At 46.4% G+C, this 20,524-nt stretch overlaps 1 protein-coding gene across 1 annotated transcript in view; it reads left to right on the top strand.

Annotated features, from left to right (window-relative positions):
• Positions 1–20,524, top strand: part of SYN3 (synapsin III) — a 520,265-nt gene that overhangs the window by 214,148 nt on the left and 285,593 nt on the right. The window contains exon 5 of the mRNA XM_068277914.1: positions 14,029–14,185. Coding sequence (XP_068134015.1) covers positions 14,029–14,185 — 157 coding nt within the window. The remainder of the gene's footprint in view (positions 1–14,028; positions 14,186–20,524) is intronic.

Raw genomic sequence — 20,524 nt, 5'->3', positions numbered from 1 at the left:
TCCGTAGAGGACGCTATCAATGCCAGCTTGGCATACGTCATGGAGCACCTAGACAACCCTGCCTCCTACGCTAGGCTACTGTTCCTGGACTTTAGCTCAGCGTTCAACACGATCTGCCCAGATATCCTGCTCATAAATCTGACGCAGCTCGGGGTGGAACCCACCCTCCGGGCATGGATCAAGCACTTCCTGACGAACAGAACGCAACAGGTGAGGCTGGGAAACTGCTACTCCAGCGTAAGAACCACAAATACGGGGGCTCCACAAGGCTGTGTTCTGTCTCCACTACTGTTCTCCCTCTATACCAACAATTGCATCTCATCCGCCGACTCGGTGAAGGTCATCAAATTTGCAGATGACACCACTATCATTGGCCTAATCGGCAGCAACGGGGAGCACGAATACCGCAGTGAGGTCGAGAGCATCTGCAACTGGTGCGGAGACAACAACCTTGTACTCAACACAGCAAAGACGGTTGAACTAGTCGTAGACTTCAGGAAGAACCCTCCCCCCCTCCCACCTGTCCTCATTGGGGGAACTGAAGTCTCGAGGGTGTCATCGGTACGGTTCCTCGGCACGACTCTCACGAATGACCTGAAATGGGGGCAAAACACCATCAATGTTCAGAAGAAGTCGCAGCAGAGGTTATTCTTCCTGCGCCAACTGAAGCGCTTTGGCATGCCCCGGAAACTGCTCACAAGCTTCTATACTGCCACCATAGAATCCATCCTCTGTTCCTCAGTCATTGTCTGGTACTCGGGCGCAACGGCCAGGGACAAGCACAAACTGCAGAGAGTCATAACGGACGCAGAGAGGATCATCGGATCTCCTCTTCCACCTCTTGATCTCCTCCACTCCACCAGGATGATGAAGAGAGCCACCAGGATCTCCCGAGACCCCTCCCACCCAGGCAGTCGCTACTTCGAGCTCCTCCCGCTGGGCCGCCGCTACAGGTCACTATCATCCAAGACCGCCAGGCGGGAAAACTCCTTCTTCCCCCAAGCGGTTCGGCTGCTTAACTCCAATCTTCCCCCGTCAAGGCCCGCCCACTAGCTTGCCCTGGCGGGGTCGGTCAGCCAGCTCCTGCCCGTCTGCCTGCCTGGTCCCCACTGCCCACGTCTGTGGCTTTATCATCACCACTGCATCATCACTACCCATCCACTATTGTACTAACTGTTGCCCCGGGACTGCTTCATGCGAAGGACATATCCATATCTAACTGTTGCCTTGGGACTGTTTCACGTGTAGGCCATATCTAACTGTTGCCTCGGGACTGTTTCACGTGTAGGCCATATCCATATCAAACTGTTGCCTCGGGACTGTTTCACGTGTAGGCCATATCGAACTGTTGCCTCGGTCTGCTTCACGTGAAGGCCATACCCATATCTAACTGCCTCGGGACTGTTTCACGTGTAGGCCATATCCATATCTCTACTGCATTTCTTCACCTGTATCATTGTTTGTTGTATGTGTTGTGCATCTGTCCTTTTATACCATGTTATACTATGTCTATGCCATGTGTACCACAATCAATTCCGAGTATAGCTCTGCTGTACTTGGCGAAATAAAGTGATTCTGATTCTGATTCTGATTCTGATTATGGGTTGTACGAATTGTGATGGCCACACTTGTTTTATGACCCTAGCATATGGCACTCCTGGATGTGGAGGTCACCAAAGGGAGTCAGATAAATGGATGTCAATGCTGCGGGACATCTCTGGAAGTCTGATGGTACCCAACAAACCCATTATAGCTTGGCAGGTGATCTAGTGGTACCCCATGGGGAGGGTGGCTGACATCCTTCCTCCCACTCTCTCAATGGGCCCCCTCCTGGGTCCCCCCGAAGAGTAGTTGCGGCTTGTGCGTGAATCTCACCAGAGCCTGATGTGTCCATGCTTCTCATCAGCTGACCGCTCTCTGCCCTACCAGATCTCTGCATGTCCTGTACTTATGCAACATGCAGGAAACAGGATGTAGAGAGAGAGGTCGGCAGCCAAGGAGCATGGATGCATCAGAATCAGGTGAGATTCTATCATCAGCTGCGCCCTACTCTGCAGAGGGACACTTGAGGGAGGCCCATAGAGAGGGAGGCAGGAACGATGCTTGCTCCACTCCCCGCGTCCACTGACTCTCCAATGCTCATCGGCCTCAATCACTTCTGCCCAGGTGTCGCTCCTTCTATAGTGGCACTCCGTACAGCCCACCTACTGCCTGCCCCTGCACTCTGCTTAGTACGTCACTGGCACTAGCCCTGACTGTATTCCTAGACCTGAAGAGATCATCTGGTCCCTGTGCTGTTGCAGTTCTACCAATTCAACTATAATAAGCAGATTCACTGGAAAACCATCTGTCACCCCATTGTTTGAGGTGGAGAGCTGCCACTATGCAAAGACAAGAGTGTAGAGAAGTAATGCCCAACCAGCAATCCGACTGTTACTGGGTTCATTAAAAAGCCACATTACTGCTCAGCGTTTGAGCACAACAATGTCGAGTTAATAGTTGGCAAATAGCAAACGCACAATACAGGGAATTATACAGCGGCTGATATGGGGCTGCCAAAGTAAACAGCACACATGAATGCACACAGAACAATTAGCTGTCGTGTGCCTCCCATTACCTTGGCCTTCTCTGAAGATCAGTCACTGCATCTGTTTGAACAAGTTCTGAAAATATTTTATTAAAATAGTGATGATGGCAAAAGAGTCAGGACAACAATCAATAGCAAACTATTACGGTATGTTATATTATTGCTTTCCTTTGGACTGTGTGGGTGTTTAGCTGTTACAATCTCCATCGATTGCTGAATTGTACTGCTTGTGAGCTAGAGGGATTCCTTTGGACAGGAAAAAGTTGACTACAAGCTTTGTCCTTATGTAAGAGCAGAATCTATCTCTCTCCTGTGAGCACCACATCGCACCGCAGAAACCAGCCTTCATATGACCCTGCGCCACTGTGTGGCAACAGGGTCAATTGCATAGCCACGTCACTGCTGAGCAGAAAGTACGTCACTGGGATTCCCGTTAATCCACACTAGAGATGGGAAGTTCGGATCTTTTCAATGATTCGGATGATTCGAATCGGATCATTGAAAAGATCCGGATCTTTTAGCCGAATCTCGGATCTTTTTACTAGGGAAGCATTCGGGGATGAAATGACTAGCAGGACAGGACTTTCCCTGTGGTGAACAGAGAAGGGGAGGGGGGTGGACACACAGAGAAGGGGAGAAGATGAACAGAGGGCAGGGAGTGGACAGAGAAGGGAGGAGGGACGAGCAGAGAGCAGAAATATTTGTTTGCACACAATACCCACATGCTGCAATCATATGCTTTACATATATTTCACCAAACGTCGCACAGTAAAAGAAAGCATTCCCCAAAGCATTCCCAGAAGTGAAGTGCAGCTGTTTAGAGCAGTGCATGAGGATCATATTGCACAGCAATCACAGTGCCTGCCCTTCTAGCCCAGCAGTCTACAAAGTTACTGAGCTGTGCCAAAAGTTTCCAATTTGTTCAATGTGCACAACTACGGAACAGACAGCCTATAATGAGCAGCACATTATAGCCAGTATGTGTGCTCTACACATATCTGGCAGTGACACCCATGTCCCCTCTCTCTCATCTACCTGTCCCTGCAAGGCAGGCTCCCCTCCAACAGAGCGATCCATCTCTGCTCTGCTTCCAGGACCCCGCTGCCCGCGGAGAGGGGGGGCGTGCCGCTCCTGGCCCCGCCCCTTTCACGATCCGAATCACTCATTTTGATGATTCGGATGATTCGACTCACAAAAGAGATTCGGATCACAGATCCGAATCGTTCATGATCCGGACAACACTAGTCCACACATGCGCGTCACACTGCGTTTACACATACTGTGTAACCATTTACTTGCATTGATCCATAATCCGTGTAGTAGGCACTGCAGACTTTGCATTGGCAATGTCGCAGTCTGGATACTTCTGGTGCACCACAATACATTGCATTCAGTGTGCAAGTCTCCATAAACTTGAAGCAGAAGCAGGACCTATATCTCTCCTGAAGCAGAAGCAGGACCCATACCTCTCCTGAAGCAGAAGCTAATTGTCTCCTGAAGCAGAAGCAGGACCCATACCTCTCCTGAAGCAGAAGCTAATTCTCTCCTGAAGCAGAAGCAGGACCCATACCTCTCCTGAAGCAGAAGCTAATTCTCTCCTGAAGCAGAAGCAGGACCCATACCTCTCCTGAAGCAGAAGCAGGACTTATATATCCCCTGAAGCAGAAGCGGGATCTATATCTCTTAGTCACATAATTACCAGCTCTGCCTCTGTCCTGTCTCTGTCAGTTTTGGCTACAATGAGCAACAAAAAAAGGTGACTGTTTAACATGCATCGGTCTAAGATATTAAACTTGCTTCAATGTTATAACCTTCCTAAAGCATGAACATCAATTCATAAATCCCTTAACACACACCAATGGAAGCACTCCTGTTTTGTGTTACAACTTACCTTTCACGTGTGCACATTACAGCCTAACATGCTATCAGACAGCTGGAAACTGAACCTAATAACTTGCCCCCCGTAGGCTGTATGATATGTTATATTGCAGCCTCCATACAGCTCAACACAGCCCGTAAATAAAAACAGACATCAAGTCAACAACACGGCGGCGGAACAGCTGGACTCATGGCCGCGGGGGTCTGCACTGTGTTTTAGTGAAGACCTTAAAGATATTAATGAAACAGATGGAGAAATGCTGGGAGGCTACAGAAGGGGGTGCGGACAGGACACAATACTTGCGCCACAGCAACTAGTTCTTAAAGTGAATCTGTATTGTTAAAATCGCACAAAAGTAAACATACCAGTGCGTTAGGGGACATCTCCTATTACCCTCTGTCACAATTTCGCCGCTCCTCGCCACATTAAAAGTGGTTAAAAACAGTTTTAAAAAAAGTTTGTTTATAAACAAACAAAATGGCCACCAAAACAGGAAGTAGGTTGATGTACAGTATGTCCACACATTGACAATACATCCATACACAAGCAGGCTGTATACACCCTTCCTTTTGAATCATAAGAGATCATTTGTGTGTTTCTTTCCCCCTGCAGCTATCTTCCACTGAAGTGTCAGGCTGTTTCTTCCTGCAGAGTGCAGACAGCTCTGCCTGTATGTAATTCCTCAGTATGTGAAAGCCCAGCCAGCTCAGAGGAGGATTTATCCAGCTTGTAAAAGAAAAGAGAGAAGCTGCCCTAATCTAAATAATACACAGGCAGTGTGCAGAGAGGGGCCTGGAGGGGGGAGATCCATCACAGAACCACAACACTGAAGAACTTGGCAGCCTTCCAGACACAGGCTGACAAGTCTGACAAGAGAGAGATAAGTTGATTTATTACAGAGATGGTGATAGTAGAACGTGCTGCAGTAAGCCAGAACACATTAGAATAGCTTTTGGAACTTGTAGGATGATAAAAAACAGGATGCAATTTTTGTTACGGAGTCTCTTTAAAGTGTACCTGAACTCAGAAACACTTTTCACAAAGACAATTCCACATGTTTTGCATACAGTCAGAGTAGGAGGAGAAGAAGAGGTCATCATTTGGGAAAAGCAGCTTGTTGTGCGGTGTGAGGAGTCTGACAGTGAGTGAGAAGGGGGGAGGCAGTAGAGCAGCAGTGTTTCATTTGACTGGCAAAGCAGAAGGGAGGAGGTGGCGCTACTGTCCTGATTGAGGAGGAATGGAGTGGCTGAGGGTGAGCAGTTTGTTTGTCACAGACTCGCAGCCAGCCAGTGTGCTATCGTGTTGAGCTGCAGCATGTCATGTCTGACTGAGAACAATAAATGAAGCAGAAGCAGAAATATTAAATGCCATATTAGCATTACGCAGCTACCGTATAATGTGCCATGCAAATTGTCTGGTGATGTGCAGTCATTCCAAATCGGGAAAGAGTGGGAGCATCCTCACAAGTTTGCCTCAGGCAGCAAAACGTCTAGAACCGACTCTGCTTGGACTGAACTACGGCGGTTTTCAGACAGGCTTTAGTGTAGTGCAGTGTTTCCTTTGACCAGCAGAGGGGGTATTAATGAATTGGCCCAATCTGCCAAAGTAAATCTGTGTCCCACATCTCTTCTCTCTGGCTTCTTGGTGTGCAACAAATAAGACAACTCATTCCCATTTAACAGCAGTGTTGTTTTCTGCCTGGAATAGAGATTATAATGAAAATACCCTCATTTCAGCGACGTGACTCTATCTATGTGAAGATCTCACTTTATCTTTCCCATCAAAGCTCAAGAGCTTGTTTTACAGTAGACAGTATTTTCTCAGTGGTGTCTGCCTCACGGGAGGGCCGGGATTACGTGATTCTTCTGGTATTTTTTTGTATAAACTATTATTTTTATTGCAGAGGTAAAAAGAAAATCTCACCATTATCTCGCCCACTTCTTCCTCCAGTATTTTCTTTTCAGAAGAAAAGGGCTTAAAGTTCTCAGGAGATAATTGGGAAGAAGAACAAGATAAGCAGGGAAAAGGTAGCAGAGATACGGTGTTATAACCCATGAAAAGGCCTCTTTGTAGCCAAATCTTTATGCTAGGAATACGCCATACAATTTTCTGTTAGATTTTTCTGTTAGATTCTCTAATGCTGGGCATACACCGTACGTTTTGTACCGTGTAATCGAGCTGCTGATGGCTCGATTGATCATTTCCGACGTGTCCGATACCCCGTCGGATCGGTTCCGCGCTCAATACCGGCGGGCAGGACAAAAGAATAAACGAGCGGAAGATAAGAAGCCGCCCGCGAGGACGAGCGGGAATCGATCCTGGCGCCGGCGGGGACGTGTATGCCCAGCATAAGTTCAACATGTTGGAAATGTATCTATCTTACCATCTATCTGCCGAGCAATGATGCTGGGGATACACGGTACGTTTTGTACTGTGTATCGAGCCGCACGATAGATTGTGGCGCGTCCCCGCTTGGATCGATTCCCGCTTGTACCCGCGGGTGGCTTCTTATCTGCGCTTCGTTTTTTCTTTTGTCCTGCCCGCCCTTTGCTGCTGCTGCCCACTCTCAGACAGCTGTCCACGCTTTATGGGTGTGCAGTCTCAACCACAATACTTGCAGATATAGTCCACCTCCACCTTCTTATGACACGGTATCAGGCATACATCTATAAACTGAAAGGCTTCTGATAATGTAAAATCCACAGTTTATTGTATAAAAGCAAGAGTTATACTCACAAACACAAGAGTAAAAAAGCGCATATAAGTTTAAAACGGTCAGGAGACGTCTCCTCCTGCTGATGAGCCCCTGATGAGTCGTATGACGTAACGCGTAGGGTGGAGCCTGGAAGGGAGGCGACCAGCAGCAGGAGGAAAAATCTATTAACCCTTCGCACTCTCGCATGCACATGTTCGAACAAATGCAATCACAGATTCACTCATCCAGGCACAACTGTTATCCCTACAGCTAAGTTAAAAGCCGGGGTCTTAATTCACAGAAGAATGCATTCATATGCTTAGTCACCTATACTGCGTAGAAGTACCCAGGTAAACATAGGTGTTCTAACTCTGGCCCTGTAACATGCCTAGTGCAGACATTCAAACACATTCATCGCATCAAACCTATGAGGCTCCGTAGACGCGCGATATAGCGCGAAACGGCCATCAGGCGAGCAGTGCCCAGCACCCACCATCACCATCACACCTCTGAGCACCGGTATGTCCATGTATGCTGCACTACTGTTTTGTATTTATGCATTCGGACTGTACCTCACTTTTTGAAGAATAAATGTACGTTGCAGTGCCGATCATTCCTGCTCTTTCTCCTTCTTCCGAGTATTATTGTTTATTTACCTTCATTTTCCAAATTCCAATACATACTACACTACATTGGGCTCTTGGTGTTCTCTTTCTCTTTGATAGGCTAAAAGGTTGTTTTGCATATATATATATATATATATATATATACCGCTTGCTTGGCAGTTGGAAACAGTTGGTTTTTTTTCCCCTCAATGCAATGAGGCTCACAGAATGCAATTACCGACTTGCACGATTCTCATCGTCAGTGCACTATTGCTTTGTATTTTCTAGCTAATACATCCAACTCTGGTCAGGTTCAAACACAGAGGAATGTATCTGATGATCGATCTAATGTATGACCACCTTAAAGAGGAACTTCAGCCTAAACAAACATACTGTCATTAAGTTACATTAGTTATGTTAATTAAAATAGATAGGTAATAATAATAATAATAATCCGAATATTTATATAGCGCTTTTCTCCTGTTGGACTCAAAGCGCTCAAGAGCTGCAGCCACTGGGACGCGCTCGAGAGGCCACCCTGCAGTGTTAGGGGAGTCTTGCCTTGAACTCCCTACTGAATAGGTATTGACCCTAACCAGGATTAGGTAATATAATCTCTTACCCACCCTGTTTTAACCTCCTTAGCGGTATGGACGCATTGTTACGTCCATTACCGCCGGAGGTCGCCGCTCAGGCCCCGCTGGGCCGATTTGAATAATTTTTTTAAACACACACTTTGCTTGCTGCGTGTCTCACCCGATCGCCGCCGCCGATCCGCCGCGATGCAGGGCCCCCCCAGGCGAGACCCCGTGCGCTGCCTGGCCAATCAGTGCCAGGCAGCGCTGTGGGGTGGACCGAATCCCCCGTTGACGTCGATGACGTCGGTGACGTCATCCCGCCCCGTCGCCATGGCGACAGAGGGAAGCCCTCCAAGAGATCCCGTTCTTTGAACGGGATCTCTTGATCTCCGATCACCGAAGGCAATCGGAGGGGCTGGGGGGATGCCGCTGAGCAGCGGCTATCATGTAGCGAGACGTTGTCTCGCTACATGAAATTTTTTTAAAAAAAAACGTATTTGCTGCCCCCTGGCGGATTTTAATAAACCGCCAGGGAGGTTAAAAGAACAGGCAAATGTTTGATTTCATGAGGGCAGCCATCTTTTTGGTTGAAAGGAGGTGACAGGGAGCATGAGACACAGTTCCAACTGTCCTGTGTGCTGATCATCCCTCCCAGTTGCTAGGCAACGTGAATAACAACATAGGAAATCCCATCATGCTTTGCACAGCATCAGGGAAAAAAGCCTGGGCAGTTTTCTTTGATGGGTGGAGCTTAGCTAAAAATGCAGCTAAAAATGATGCTTTGGTAACAAAAACGTTCTGATGCTGTAAAACTGTTAAAGAAACACCAAGCCTTTTCAGTTCTGCTGAGTAGATTTTTAGTCCGGAGGTTCACTTTAAGCTTACAGGACACGAACATTAACAAATATTTATTGTTGTTTGAATCTGTGTCATCATCAACTTGTTTCTATACAGTCGTATAGACTTGAGTGTTCTTTGTAGATTCCAGGAGCTATCAAAGCTCCCCTCTTTGACCCGCCTGCATAAAACCTTGCTTCATGTCAGCTCAGTCTTGGTATTTCCTCCAGGAAATGTCAGATTCCTCAGCGCACCACTTCCTGAGCCTCTCCTCCACCTGCGAGTCCCGATCCGACTGTTTATAGTCTCCCTCTGTAATCCCTGAACACACACCGCCCCGGCCCAGGGAATTTCATTTCAGCCCACAAGATTCCACCTTGACCCAAACGCTCACCTTCATCTCCGATTTCAAAGGAGACAGTTCTCCACCTTGGAAATATTTCCCGTCAAATTCCGAACTTGAAAAGATTGGACCACATCCTCCGGCGGGGAGAATTAGCGTGCGTCTTCTCCCCATTAGACATTTTTTCTCCACCCAAAGTAAACGCGTGTCGCGTCCAATGTCAATACGCTGACTGAGGGAAGGAACGGCAGTGGAGACTACAGTATATATGGCTTGGCAGAGAATGGAAAAATGCATATTTTCACATGCCGAAAGGAGACCAGGGAAGCACGCTGACGACTAAGGACTTCATAAAGTTGATGGTCTAGAGATTTATGGCCCTTCCAGATTGTTTTATGGTGCTTATTTCTGCAGTGAATCAGGAATGGAGATACCGGCGCTCTGCATTGACCCAAATAGCCAAATTTACAGCTCACTTGAGCTCTGACACATTAGTCTGACTTAAACAAGCTTGTCGGGCAGGACGTTGTGTCTCGCATAACCTTGCTGTCTGAGTAGAAGGTCTGCAGGAGCGATGGGGGAATTTGGACAAATTTGGTTTGCGAAAAAGTTCCCAAAAGTTTGTGAAATTTTACAGATTTCTCTATAACCTTTTTGATGTTAATAGGAGAAGGGGGATTTGGGGTTGTCATTGATTTTTAAAGGGGAACTTTCTTGTTTAGACTGGGTTTACACTTATTTTTTGTGTTACGGTGTAGATGGGATGCTCCTGCCACAATCGCCCGCAATGCAAAAAAAGACAAACATGTGACCCTGCAGCAGAGTATGCCGATTGGGTCATATGCATAGCGCTTCCCCCGCTCAGTGACATTACTCCCTGCTGAACAGGAAGTGCATCACTGGGTATCCTGTCAGTTCGTGCATGCGTGCCGTGACAGACCGTCCAATGTTTACAAAATGGGCCTTGCCCATAGACTACCATTACTTCAAGCACCGTTTGTTAAGGGCGGTGCTTGCGGTAATACGCTATTGCCCTTGTGTCAGATCAGATCATTTCTGGTGCACCACAAGGGACCGCAGTAAGTGTGACAGCCCCTTGTGGCAAACTAGCCAAAAGATACATACTGAGAGTCGCACACCATTCAGGGTTACGAGGTGCTGGACCGGTAAATCAGTCAAACCATAATCCAATAAAGTGCCAGATGTCCATTAAAGGGCAACTGAAGTGAGAGGAATATGGAGGTTGCCATATTTATTTCCTTTTAAACAATACCAGTTGCCTGGCTATCTCGCTGATCCTCTGCCTCTAATTTAGCCATAGACCCTGAACAAGAATGCAGCAGATTAGGTGTTTCTGACATAATTACAGAGTAACCAAGCAGCTCAGGGTGACCCAAACCACTAGGAATGTATAGGGGGCTAAAAGAGACAAAAAAGTTCTCCTACTAAAAAGCAATACTTGGTGTGATTTGCCTTCTTAAAGCAGAAGGAAACTTGCAATAATTCAGCTTTAAGTGAACATTTGTGGTTACCCACAATGCACCACTACTGAATATGCAAATGATCTCTTTATGCCCCTGTAAGCCAGGCTAGCATCTAGAATCGCTGGTCTATAGCAAGCCTATAGCTTTACATTTTACACAGCCACATCTACACCACATGTAGACAGCCTGTTTCGAACTTTTGGTTCTCTTCAGTACATGGCAGGGATTGATATGGCTGACATTATTGTCAAATCTGACAAGAGTAGCTGCAGGCCTGTTTCTGGTGTTATTCAGACACTACTACAGCCAAATAGATCAGCAGGGCTACCAGGGAACTGGTATTGTTTAACAGGAAATAAATAGGTCAGCCTCCATATTCTTCTTACTACAGTTGTCCTTTGAAGGAATACTATCGATACCCAAGTGTTCTAAAATGACAATGTACAAATAATGTCTAAGTAGCTGTGTAAACATTTTCCTACTTCTCATGTTAAATATCGGAGGCAAAAGCTGCAATTTATTGAGGGTAGAATTTAGCTATATTGGGACAAATCAATTGCAGAAGGGGTGTCTGCTTCAATGCACAGCCAGAGTTGCATATCAGACTACAGAAAGCAAATATCAAACATATCAAACTCTGAAAGCAAAAACCATAAGAAAAAGCTGTGACAATTGGTTACATTTCCTCTGCTCTCTTCAGACACTTCAGTCAGAAACAGAGCTTCCAACAGCTGCAGCTCCTGTGTCCTGTCTCTCTCTGTCACACACAGAGCTACATAGAGTTAACTGATCAAGTGTGAGGGGAATTTCCCCTCTCCTCATGGCTCAGTCAGCCATCAGTTTTGGTGTCAGTAAACTTTGAATGTATTTTACTAACAGTAAACAAAGAAGTTGCTACTAAAATGTATACACCAGTACTAAGCAGCACTTCCCAAACAATTCCTGTGTCTATTGAAAAAAAAACATGTGAATCAATAGTATTCCTTTAAACTGATTAACGTTTTGGATGCTGAAACCAGGATATTTCATGTAACAGTGGCTATCCTGAATAATGCATTGTAGTATATGTCACTACAGGTCCTCTTTAACACCCTGGACATTGTAAGTAAGAAAAGATTGTGAGAAAGAGAAAATATTAAAAATATTTTTGTAATACTCACCTAAGTTCTCACCTCCCCAGGAAGGCTTTGAGGGGTCATCCTGCTCCTCTTCTTATCTTCCATTAAGGTTGTCCCCTCAGTACCGATGTCTGGCTAGTGAAGATCTCTAGTCTGTTATAATTCTTATTTAATGGATGTATCTAGTGCCAGCATATTATGCAGCGCTAGACAATAAATACAGTATGGTTACAGATAATGATAATGGGGTGACAGACAACACAATACAAGTAAGAAGCAGTAAAGGCTCGTATACACGTCCAACAAAGTGCACCACCAACTCCATGACATGACCGACCCCACAACAAACCATTTACACGACTTGAATTTTCAGACCAACTAAACAACTTACTCATTTGCATGCTGTGTATGCAAGTAAAACAGACTGCTCAACATGGCCGCATTCAAAACATTGTGTGCTGTTCAAACGACTTATACACATGGTCAACTGCACTGTATCAGCCCTACAGTTGTGTGAGTTGATCTCCCGGATGGATCGGGAAAACTGCCTGTTATCTTTCACTCGTCTAGCCATTTGCCACACGTACCAATGCCTGATTGTTGTACAACTGACCAAAATCAGACGACTTTCAAGCAGATTTGTTGGACGTTTGTATGAGCCTTAAAGGACACCCGAGGTGAAAATAAATTAGTGAAATAAGCAATTGGATCTATCCCCCTTCTCCTAATGCTGGATACACACCATGCGTTTCCGCGTTCGATGCGTCCGTCGATACGCATCGATTTGACTATTTCCGACATGTCCGATTCACGTTTCGATGGATCGTTAGGTCGATTTGCCATACTTTACATGGCAATCGACCTAAAAATCATCGAAATGCGCTCGGAAATGCTCGGAAATAATCGAATCGACGCGTATCGACGGACGCATTCGACGCGGAAACGCATGGTGTGTATCCAGCATAAAGGTGACTTTTTAAAATATTCCATGGTTTTATTTTAAATTTAAATCTACTTTTTAAGTTTTTACTGTTTTATTGGTTTGCTCAATGACACATTTATTGAAGTATGCCAGAGCTAAAATCTATGAACTATTGACTCTTTTTATCACTTTCCTGCTCTCAGAAGCCATTTTCTGCTAGGAAAGTGATTTTATAGTGGTAATTTCTTATCAGTGAGGGTCACACTGTAGTCTGACCCAGTCAGACTACAGCCACTTACATTCCTGACATTTAAATCTTTCAGGCAGAGAAAGAAAAAAAGGAACACAGCATAGTTATTTGTGTGCTAGGCACTGTACATACACATATCTATCTCATCATGTCACATGTCACCTCGGGTATCCTTTAAGACACACAGTGCCAGTTGATATGCTGGAGTAGTTGTCTCAATAATACAAGTTCATGCCATTTTGTGGGCTGGATGCATTATCTGGTAGGATACATAAGGAGGAAGGGCCCTGCTAAAGGATTACAAGGGAAGGGGTGGTGACACGATAGGAGGAGGGGGGGCTGCATCAAGAGAGTCCATGATGGTCTGTCTAGACAGGGTTGGTGTTCAACCGTCAAACTGAGTTCGGAATCCAAGATGGCCACCTGTCTGCCATTTCTGGTATTTGGCTTTACAAGGTGGCTCTAGGATTGACAGGTCCACTACCTAGCAGAGCGGTTTCCAAAAGTAAAGTGGGCAGATAGACATAGGTGGATAGAGATCCTTCATTACTGGACCCAGGGACAATGTACCTGGAAGAGAGGAAGAGAATCATGGGGGGACAAAAGTGGGTCCTTCCTGAGAAGGTACCATCTATTCTCCTACAGGTTAGAGTTTATAATTTGGTTTATAAAACACAGTGAAACTGGCCAATCTGACTGCCTTTTTTTGTTTGTTCTCTCATACAAACAGGTCCTTCAAACCAGACTTCGTGCTCATCCGGCAGCATGCATATAGCATGACACTAGGAGAGGACTTCCGCAGCCTGATCATGGGCCTGCAGTATGGAGGAGTCCCCAGCGCCAACTCTCTCTACTCCATCTACAACTTCTGCAGCAAGCCCTGGGTGGTGAGTACTTTATAAAGTCCATCGAAACCTCTGCTAATAATCACAATATTTTTATTGGTGTCTTAGCTCTTTAAAGAGGAGCTGTCAGCCATACTATCTCAGAAAAACAACAACCACATATATAAGTAGATAAATACTTGCTCTACTTACATAACATATGTATTGCACTGTCCATGTTTTGATTTTAGTGATTTTTGTACAGTAAAAAAAGAGAAAAACTTTCTTAGCATTTCCCACTTTAACAGTGGCTATTTTGAAGCCAATCCTGATGTTATTTCCTCCCTTACTCTCCTCTGCCTGATTGTGTATGCATTGCCCACCCTTCACTATAGAAAGTTCATTGTCTCAGCATGAGAAATATTGGCCAATCAATAGGAGAGGAACAGAGGTGTGGGAGGGGAAAACAGTAGGTAAAGAGGCTTCAGCCAACCAGGCTGCATTAGTTAAGTCTGAGGGGAAAGTAGAGAAGCAAAAAAGGACAACCCAGCATTCCATGCAGCTTCCTTTGTGTGTACCAAATAAGAGTCATGTAAACTGGGCAATGATCATTTATCAACAAGAAAGGTAATAGTGATTTTAACTTTTGGATTGCCTGGTTAGCATCCTTATTACTTGTTTACCAGATAAAAATAAAGAATTGATTTTATGCCCGACAGTTACACTTTAAGGCCTGCTTAAAGCAGAACTTCAGAATTTCCCTTTTGCTCTAGTACAGTGATGGCTAACAGTGCTGCTCATCAGGATTCCGGATATCCGGGTAACCCGGATATCCAAACTTTTTTACGCTATCCGGATCGGATTCTGGATTTCTCTAGAAATCCAGCTAGCTATCTGCGGATATTTGGCCGCATAACCCGGATATCCACGGATATTGCGGATATCCGGATCTGAAATACTGTAACTAAGGAGCGGATGTCCTGGAGCCAATCAGAGGGCTCCCAGCAGAAGACCTAGCAACCAATCACAGAGGGGAACCCTGGCCAGCCCCACCTGTCCTCATTGAGCCAATCAGAGGGCTCCCAGCCTAAACCCTGGCACCCAATCACAGAAAGGAACACTGGCCAGCCCCCCTGTATAATAAGGAGGGCTGCCATGATGAAACATATCGTCTTAGCTTGCTGAATGCTCATTGAGAGACATGCTCCAGTGCTGGTGGCCTACCAAGGGCTGTACACAGTTATAAACCTAAAGCTGTTCAGTGATTAACCCCTTCACTATTATCACTACACTATTGTTAAATCGTTAATTAGCTTGAATGATGTCATAGTGTGACAGTCAGAGTGTGTGCTCCAGTGCTGCTGGGCCAAGGGCTGTACACAGTGATAAGCTGTTCAGTGATGAACCCCTTCACTATCACTACACTATTGTTATATCATTAATTAGCTTGATGTCATTTGTGTGACAATCAGAGTGTGTGCTGCAGGCAGCTGCAATGTGTCTGTGTGTGTTCTGTGCACAGACCAGGCCAGCTGCTGCCTGCTGGCCAGCTATTAGCCTTAGGTATAGGTTAGGTTAGGGATTAGGGGATAGGATTACTGTGTTATTGTGTAGTTAGTACTGTAGTACTGCAGTCAGTGTGCTAGTAGATGTTAGAGTAGTAGTACTACAGTGTTAGATTTCTACAGAACTGCTGTGCTGTGAGCAGTGGCAGTGTGACAGTTAGTGTGCACTAGTGTCTTCTCCACTGCTGTCTGTCACTCAGCACTTGGCACGTGGCACTTGCCAAGTGTCGTGTGGCACTTGCCACGTGTCACTTGCCACGTGTCAAGTGTCACGTGGCACTTGCCAAGTGTCACGTGGCACTTGGCAAGTGTCACTTGGCATGTGTCACGTGGCACTTGCCACGTGGCAAGTGACATTTGGCAAGTGCTAAGTGCCATGTGACACTTGGCAAGTGCCACGTGGCAAGTGCCACTCGGCAAGTGACACTTGACACATGACACTTGGCAAATGACACGTGCCAAGTGCTGGCCAGCTATTAGCCTTAGGTATAGGTTAGGTATTAGGGGATATGATTACTGTGTTATTGTGTAGTTAGTACTGTAGTACTGCAGTCAGTGTGCTAGTAGATGTTAGAGTAGTAGTACTACTGTGTTAGCTTTCTACAGAACTGCTGTGCTGTGAGCAGTGGCAGTGTGACAGTTAGTGTGCTTCTCTGCTGTCTGACTGTCACTCTGCACTTGGCACGTGGCACTTGCCAAGTGTCACTTGGCAAGTGTCACTTGGCATGTGTCACGTGGCACTTGCCACGTGGCAAGTGACATTTGGCAAGTGCTAAGTGCCATGTGACACTTGGCAAGTGCCACGTGGCAAGTGCCACTCGGCAAGTGACACTTGACACGTGACACTTGGCAAGTGACACGTGCCAAGTGCTGGCCAGCTATTAGCCTTAGGTATAGATTAGCTTAGGGATCAGGGGATATGATTACTATGTTATTGTGTAGTTAGTACTGTAGTACTGCAGTCAGTGTGCTAGTAGATGTTAGAGTAGTAGTACTACTGTGTTAGCTTTCTACAGAACTGCTGTGCTGTGAGCAGTGGCAGTGTGACAGTTAGTGTGCACTAGTGTCTTCTCCTCTGCTGTCTGACTGTCACTCTGCACTTGGCACGTGGCACTTGCCAAGTGTCACGTGGCACTTACCATTTGTCACGTGGCACTTGCCACGTGTAATGTAGCACTTGGCACGTGTCATGTAGCACTTGGCACGTGTCACGTGGCACTTGCCAAGTGGCACGTGGCATGTGGAACGTGTCACGTGGCACTTGCCAAGTGTCACGTGTCACTTGTCACGTGGCACTTGCCACGTGTCACGTGACACTTGCCACGTGTCACTTGCCACATGACACTTGCCACGTGTCACGTAGCACTTGCTAAGTGTCACGTGGCACTTGCCACATGACACATGGCAAGTGACACGTAGCAAGTGCCACGTGATATGCGGCAAGTGACATGCGGCAAGTGACACGTGCCAAGTGCCACATGACATGTGCTAAGTGCCAATTGCAACGTGCCACGTCCGGCATGCTCCTGGCACACATTTCACCTGCTGCTGCTGCTGCATTGCCCTGTTCCTGCTGCCTGTGCAGCTCCCACTGCCAGGCCAGGGTGCCACAGGCCACTGATACCACCTATATTTAACCCAAAACACAATTGCTGTGTAATGCTTTGGAGGTGTCTTGGCTGAAAACTGTCATGTCCCAGTTGTGCGGTTGGACTTTGGACACAATGTGGGCTGCACGACCGCTGTCTGGAACCTAGGCCTATTGTTAATTGACAGCCATTTTTTTTTGGGGGGGGGGGGGGGGAATTTAAGTCCCCACATCATCAATTAGTGTTCCCCTTTACAAAATATTGATGCTACATGCCTCCTATACCCTAAAAAATGTTTTTTAAAGCAATTTAAAGGCCACTTCCGTTTTTCTATCCAGATATCCGAATTTGCCCGGATATCCCGGATACTAGAGTCGGATATCCGACCCGGATCGGATATCTCGGTATCCGGATTCGGGTCAATACGGATTTTGAAAAGGGGTATCCGAGCAGCACTGATGGCTAACCTTGGCACTCCAGCTGTGACAAAACTACAAATCCCATCATGCCTCTGCCTCCCCGAGTTATGCTTAGAGCTGTCAGAGTAATGCAATGCCTCATGGGACTTGTAGTTCCACCATAGCTGGCGTGCCAAGGTTAGCCATCACTGCCCTAGTAGTTTAGCCTCAACATTATATGTTCTAATGACAACCCCCCCCCCCCCTTTTAAGGTTGCTAAAAGGGTCATTAGCATTTTCTCTTGGGGGCCTCACTGAGCTGCAGTGACCATTTTATAGCAGTGGCCTTCTGTGTGCAAGTTAGATTGATTGCAGTTGTATTTTTCTGACTGCAGTGCTTTCTGATTGAACTAGATATTGCATTATTATGCAGGATGGCTGCTTCCAGTACTAGCATTTGTAACTAGGCAGGTAGAATGTCTATGTAGGGAAAGACAGGCTTTCATTTTATGTTGTGCTAGCTACAGTAGACTGACGTTAATTTAAAGTGTACCTGTGGTGTTAGAACTACCTGGCATTAGTGCACATTGATATTTGGATGGAACAGCGGTGGGGGGGTTTCCATTGTGTTTGTCGGTTGCCACGATATCGCACACCGTTATCGCCATGCACCTGAATAACCGTGTTAGCCTGAGATTTCCCAGTATTTTCAGGCTGAAATCGGTTGAATCGACAATCGGGCACGCATGCTGTAGCACTGATATTCATCCAATTCGATAAAATGATGGAATCGGATGGTTGATTGGGCTGCAAAATCGATAGATGTCTGGCCAACTTAAAGTGCACCTGAACTCTTGCACAGGACAGAAGGAAAACAGAGAGAATTGCACCCTGTATGTATTTAGAGAGTTTAGCCTGTCTAATTCCCCCCTCATCTGTGACTAATCACATCCGTAATTTGATCTCTCGGCTGTGTCAGCTCAGGAATCTCCTCTGCCACAGCTGAGCAGCTAATTTGTAAACGCAAGATGTTAACAATATGTCTGCTTCCATGAAAGTAGGAAGTAGACACACTGGAGATCTATTGCAGGATTTCTATCATCGGTAAAGAAATGTTTTTTTTTCTTTTAGAGCTTAGAGGAAGTTCTGAGTTCAGGTTCACTTTAACCTCCTTAGCGGTAATCCCGAGTCAGGCTCGGGACGGAAATCTGCAGCTCAGAGAGGTAATTTCGTACCTGAGTGAGTTATATGCAGGAGCTGCGGCATATCTATCTGTGGTATGTTTGTTTTCTCGTATGTTAAAGTCTAAAAGCTTGTGAAAAAATTGAACGGCTTTTAAACCCTAAGGCCCGGTTCACATTAGCGGTCGCCGTCCGGAATCGCCGTGCCGGAGCCGGACCGCATGCAGAACGGACGGAACGGATGCACGGCATAGCAATGAAAGCCTATGCGTCCGTTCACATGCGTCCGTTTCGTCCAGACCGGATCCGGACTCCGGCATAAGACCCAACATGCGCTATTTTTTGGTCCGGCTCCTCCGGCAGCCGTATCCGGAGCGGAGCCGGACTGCACCATCCGGCCAATACAAACCAATGAGAACCGGAGAGCGCACAACACACTGGCTAAAAATCCGGATGTTCTACCCCACTTCCTATGCGTATTGTAGCGGCGATTTTGGATGGGGACACATGGGCAAGCATTTTGGAGTGGAGTAGCAGTGATTTTAAACGTGCTGGAGATGTTGGCAGTATGTCGGAGGTGGAGGTGAGTGCTAAACAGCGGAGGGCCTGATTCCACAGGTCCACCTTCTGCTGACCTCCCAGACCCCAACATTTTTATTCTATTTCTACTATCTTTTGCCAAACGGATCCGGATCGCATCCTGATGAACACCTGATGCAACCTGTCCGGATCGGATCCGGATCAGAACCGTACGGTTCCGATCCGGATCCGGTCCGGATCCGGTCAGGTCATCCGGTCCGTTTGGCAGAGAACCGCAAGTGTGAACCGGGCCTAAATCTGGAAATAATCATAACGCCAGGAAAGTGAAGATCTGGAGGCAGGTTATTTGCAGTAGCTGCAGCAGTGGGGACATGATGGCAGCGTGGAGGAAATGAGACACCTAGCAGGAGATAGAAGAGGCAGAGGACATTCACAGATACAGAATGCTGATAACTCGCAGCACTAGACAAAACAAGCGCTTGTTTATCTTCCCCCTGTCACGCTCAGACCTGGGAGCCGGGCTTTCTCTATGCCCGCTTGCCAAGAATAATGAGCTTGGCGGGTCTTCCCTGTCGCGGGCAAAATAAGAATGTGCAGAGGCTTAGGACAGGCATTTCAGTGGTTAATTGTTCACACCCATCAGCAGTGTCATAATAAGCAGTGACGTGTTCCACGCCACACAGCAGCACAAGAGCCAGTGGACTCCTAACCTCACCAGACATGATGATTAATTATCAGACTAAAAGGGCAAGCAATGATAGATTACAGTATATGTAGGATATATATCTATCTATATATATTTATTATTTATTTATATAGTGCCAATATATTCCGCAGTGCTTTACAAAGTACAGCAAGACGACACAGGGGGAACATGAGTACAAACCAAAAATGTACAGCAGAGTCAAGCAGCACAAATATTGCAACAAAAGCAGTAAACATTAAGAGGATGACCCTGCCCTTGCAAGCTTACAATCTAAAGGGTAGTGGGGGACACACTAGGTAAGGAGACGTGGGGGGGGATGGATGAGGCGGTGAGCCTTTGCCTCTGATTACATTGTGAACAGATAAGTAAACAGTAGAACAGTAGGGGTAGGGGGGAGCTGGCTATATACACCGGGGGGGGGGA

Source organism: Hyperolius riggenbachi, chromosome 3, assembly GCF_040937935.1.
Source record: "Hyperolius riggenbachi isolate aHypRig1 chromosome 3, aHypRig1.pri, whole genome shotgun sequence".
In the NCBI taxonomy this organism is placed as follows: Eukaryota; Metazoa; Chordata; class Amphibia; order Anura; family Hyperoliidae; genus Hyperolius; species Hyperolius riggenbachi.
This window is presented reverse-complemented; position numbering and strand designations above follow the sequence as displayed.